This window comes from Haplochromis burtoni, unplaced genomic scaffold, assembly GCF_018398535.1.
Source record: "Haplochromis burtoni strain Fernald_Lab_line unplaced genomic scaffold, NCSU_Asbu1 Contig_443, whole genome shotgun sequence".
NCBI classification, from domain to species: Eukaryota; Metazoa; Chordata; class Actinopteri; order Cichliformes; family Cichlidae; genus Haplochromis; species Haplochromis burtoni.
The window spans coordinates 414,468-416,984 of NW_024582804.1; the positions used below are offsets into that span (position 1 = coordinate 414,468).

A 2,517-nucleotide genomic window follows, 5' to 3' on the forward strand; every position below is an offset into this window, starting at 1 on the left:
TTCTTTGTACCTACGTTTTGGCTTTGGGGCTTTTCATCTTACCTTTAACTTTTGTTTTCTTCTATTATGTTTTCTGCACTTTTATTTTCAGTGCATTTGTCTCCCACTTGCTTAACATTGTTGGTTTTGTGGTCAGTTAAGATGGAGATGGACGAGGCAGGCCCCTAGTGACTTCTCCTGGTTTTTTGTTGTCTCCTTGTATACTTGTGGACTGAACTCAGGTTTGTGGAGACTCTTTACATTTCTAGTGTCCCTGTGCTTCATTCAGTATAGTTTTATTACCTCCCTTTAATGGTCAACTTAGTTGTGGGTTTGGGTATTGGTTTGTCTACCTTTTATTCTGCCTACTCTTACGTGCGACTCTGGATTTTTCGAATTTGGTTACCTTTTTCTTTTTCTTTTTTTTTTTTTTTTTTTTTTTTTATTCTTATTATTTTTTGTTTTTTTTTTTTTTCTTTTGTTTTTTTTTTTTTTTTTCTTTCTTCTTTTTTTTTTTTTTCTCTTTTTTTTGTTTTTTTCTTCTTTTTTTTTTTTTTTTTTTTTTTTAACATTTTATTTTTTTTTTTTTCTTTTTTTTTTTTTGCATTTGTTTGCTAATGTAATCTTCTCTGATTTGACGTTTCTTTCATGTATGACATTTGATTCTACAAGGTCAGAGGTCAAGTTTTCTAAAACTCTTATTTGTGAACAAGGATTTTGACATTGGTGCATGCAGGTGCAGCTACTATGAAGCTGAGGGGTAGTACTGGCGGCCACCAGTATTTTACAGGTTTATTTGGAGTTGACACAGGAAGGTTTAGATGTGCTTTGTTTCTCTTTCAGATCAACCAGAGCATGTTAAAACTCACTGTGAGCACCACAGAGACAGTGTAAAGACCACCAGTGCTGATGGATATCCTATAGTTGGAGCCTATGTACCACAGTGTGATGCAGAAGGACAGTATCTATCTCAGCAGGTGAAACTGTGACTTTTAATATATTAAGTGAATAACTACAGTTTCTTCTGCCACTGTTCCTCCCTACTTTCATGTCTGAAAACTCTTCACTGTTTATCAAATAAAGTTCAAAATGCCCCAAAATGGAATGTATTTCTCATCTTTATTTCAGTGCCATGGCTCCACTGGCTATTTATAGGATATCCATCAGCACTGGTGGTCTTTACGCTGTCTCTGTGGTGCTCACAGCGAGTTTTAAGACGCTCCGGTCGATCTGAATGAGAAAAAAAACACAAAGACAGAAAATTTAGGAAAAACAACAAACAAACCAGAAAAAAGCATAAATTCACGAGTTGCAAGAGACAGTCTGTCAACATCAGAAGTTTCTGACTGGCAAAGACACCTGTTTGGAAAGTCAAGGGTGAACAGTTCAATTCCACCTGAAATCACAAAGCCCCTCTGGGGTTAAGGCACAAAGAGCTTCTAGTGTAAAGCTATGAACCATATCAAAACCCCTTGTCAGCAGGGACATATATTAGCCCTCGACACAACCCCTTCGTGGTTAAAATCAGACTGAATTGGAGTCTTTGCCTTTAAACCAAAGGCATCTTTTGCAAAGGCACTGGTTGACTAGATTTAGCCCAGAATACAATATCCATGGAGTGCTACTGACCTTCCTGCTGAGAGCAGTAGAAACCATTCCCAAAAAACCCCAGCTGACACTGACACTGGAAAGATCCCAGTCCATTAATACATCTGGCATTGATGTGACATGGAGAAGAGCTGCACTCATCTATATCTGAAAAAAAGAAAAAAACAGAAGGAGAGAAAGGAGTCAAAAACCACAACTGGACTGGAAACTGCACTACCAATACAACTAAACACTCACACAAAAAATACTACCTGGCTGCTTAATAGATGTTATTTATTTCAGTGGTGATTTATCAGTAGTGTGATTATCTAAATGTAAAGTATTATACTTAGTTTTATTTTTTATTTTTTTGGGGGGGCTCAAAGAAAGTTCATCAAAAGTTCACACTTTTGCGTGAAAGGAGGACATGTATTCACAGACAGACACACAAACACACACACAGCCAGGACCTTGCTCCTCCACACATTCCAAAGCAACAAACACATTGTGCCATTGCTCCATTTGTCTTTCCCTTAACCCCCACCCGCCCTGTCTAATCTCACCCTGTCGTTCTCACATTAGTTCTGTTCTCACATTTCTCATCTATCCTCCCCTCTGCCTGTGTTTTCTAGCTTTTTGCAGCTGTGGATGAAGAAATGTTGTAGCTCTGCTTGGACAAACAAGTGAACCTTTTCCAAATATTCAACTCATTTTGGAACTTGGAGGACAAAATGCTCCGAGAATACTTCTCAGGGGGACAGTTAGTCCAGCTGACAATGGATAAAATGCAACAAAGGCAGAATGGAAGAATGATGTGTTTGCCACAAAAAATATGTGTGCACATATTTGGTTAAAATTTGCATTTGCATCAAAGGTACGGTATGTCTTGCAGGAGCTTTCCTCTCCTCAGGGGCTCTCTCTGCAGGAGGGGGAGACACAGGAGAGGTGGAG

General features: G+C 38.4%; 2 protein-coding genes across 2 annotated transcripts in view; one reads left to right on the forward strand and one right to left on the reverse strand.

Annotated features, from left to right (window-relative positions):
• Nucleotides 1-1,140, forward strand: part of LOC121812135 (equistatin-like) — a 5,345-nt gene extending 4,205 nt beyond the window's left edge. The window contains exons 7-8 of the mRNA XM_042213450.1: nucleotides 823-956; nucleotides 1,108-1,140. Of these exons, the coding sequence (XP_042069384.1) occupies nucleotides 823-956; nucleotides 1,108-1,134 (161 nt within the window). The 3' untranslated portion in view covers nucleotides 1,135-1,140. The remainder of the gene's footprint in view (nucleotides 1-822; nucleotides 957-1,107) is intronic.
• Nucleotides 1-2,517, reverse strand: part of nid2a (nidogen 2a (osteonidogen)) — a 60,971-nt gene that overhangs the window by 18,634 nt on the left and 39,820 nt on the right. Inside the window, exons 17-18 of the mRNA XM_042213449.1 lie at nucleotides 1,609-1,734; nucleotides 1,129-1,209 (exon numbers count right to left, since the gene is read on the reverse strand). Of these exons, the coding sequence (XP_042069383.1) occupies nucleotides 1,129-1,209; nucleotides 1,609-1,734 (207 nt within the window). The remainder of the gene's footprint in view (nucleotides 1-1,128; nucleotides 1,210-1,608; nucleotides 1,735-2,517) is intronic.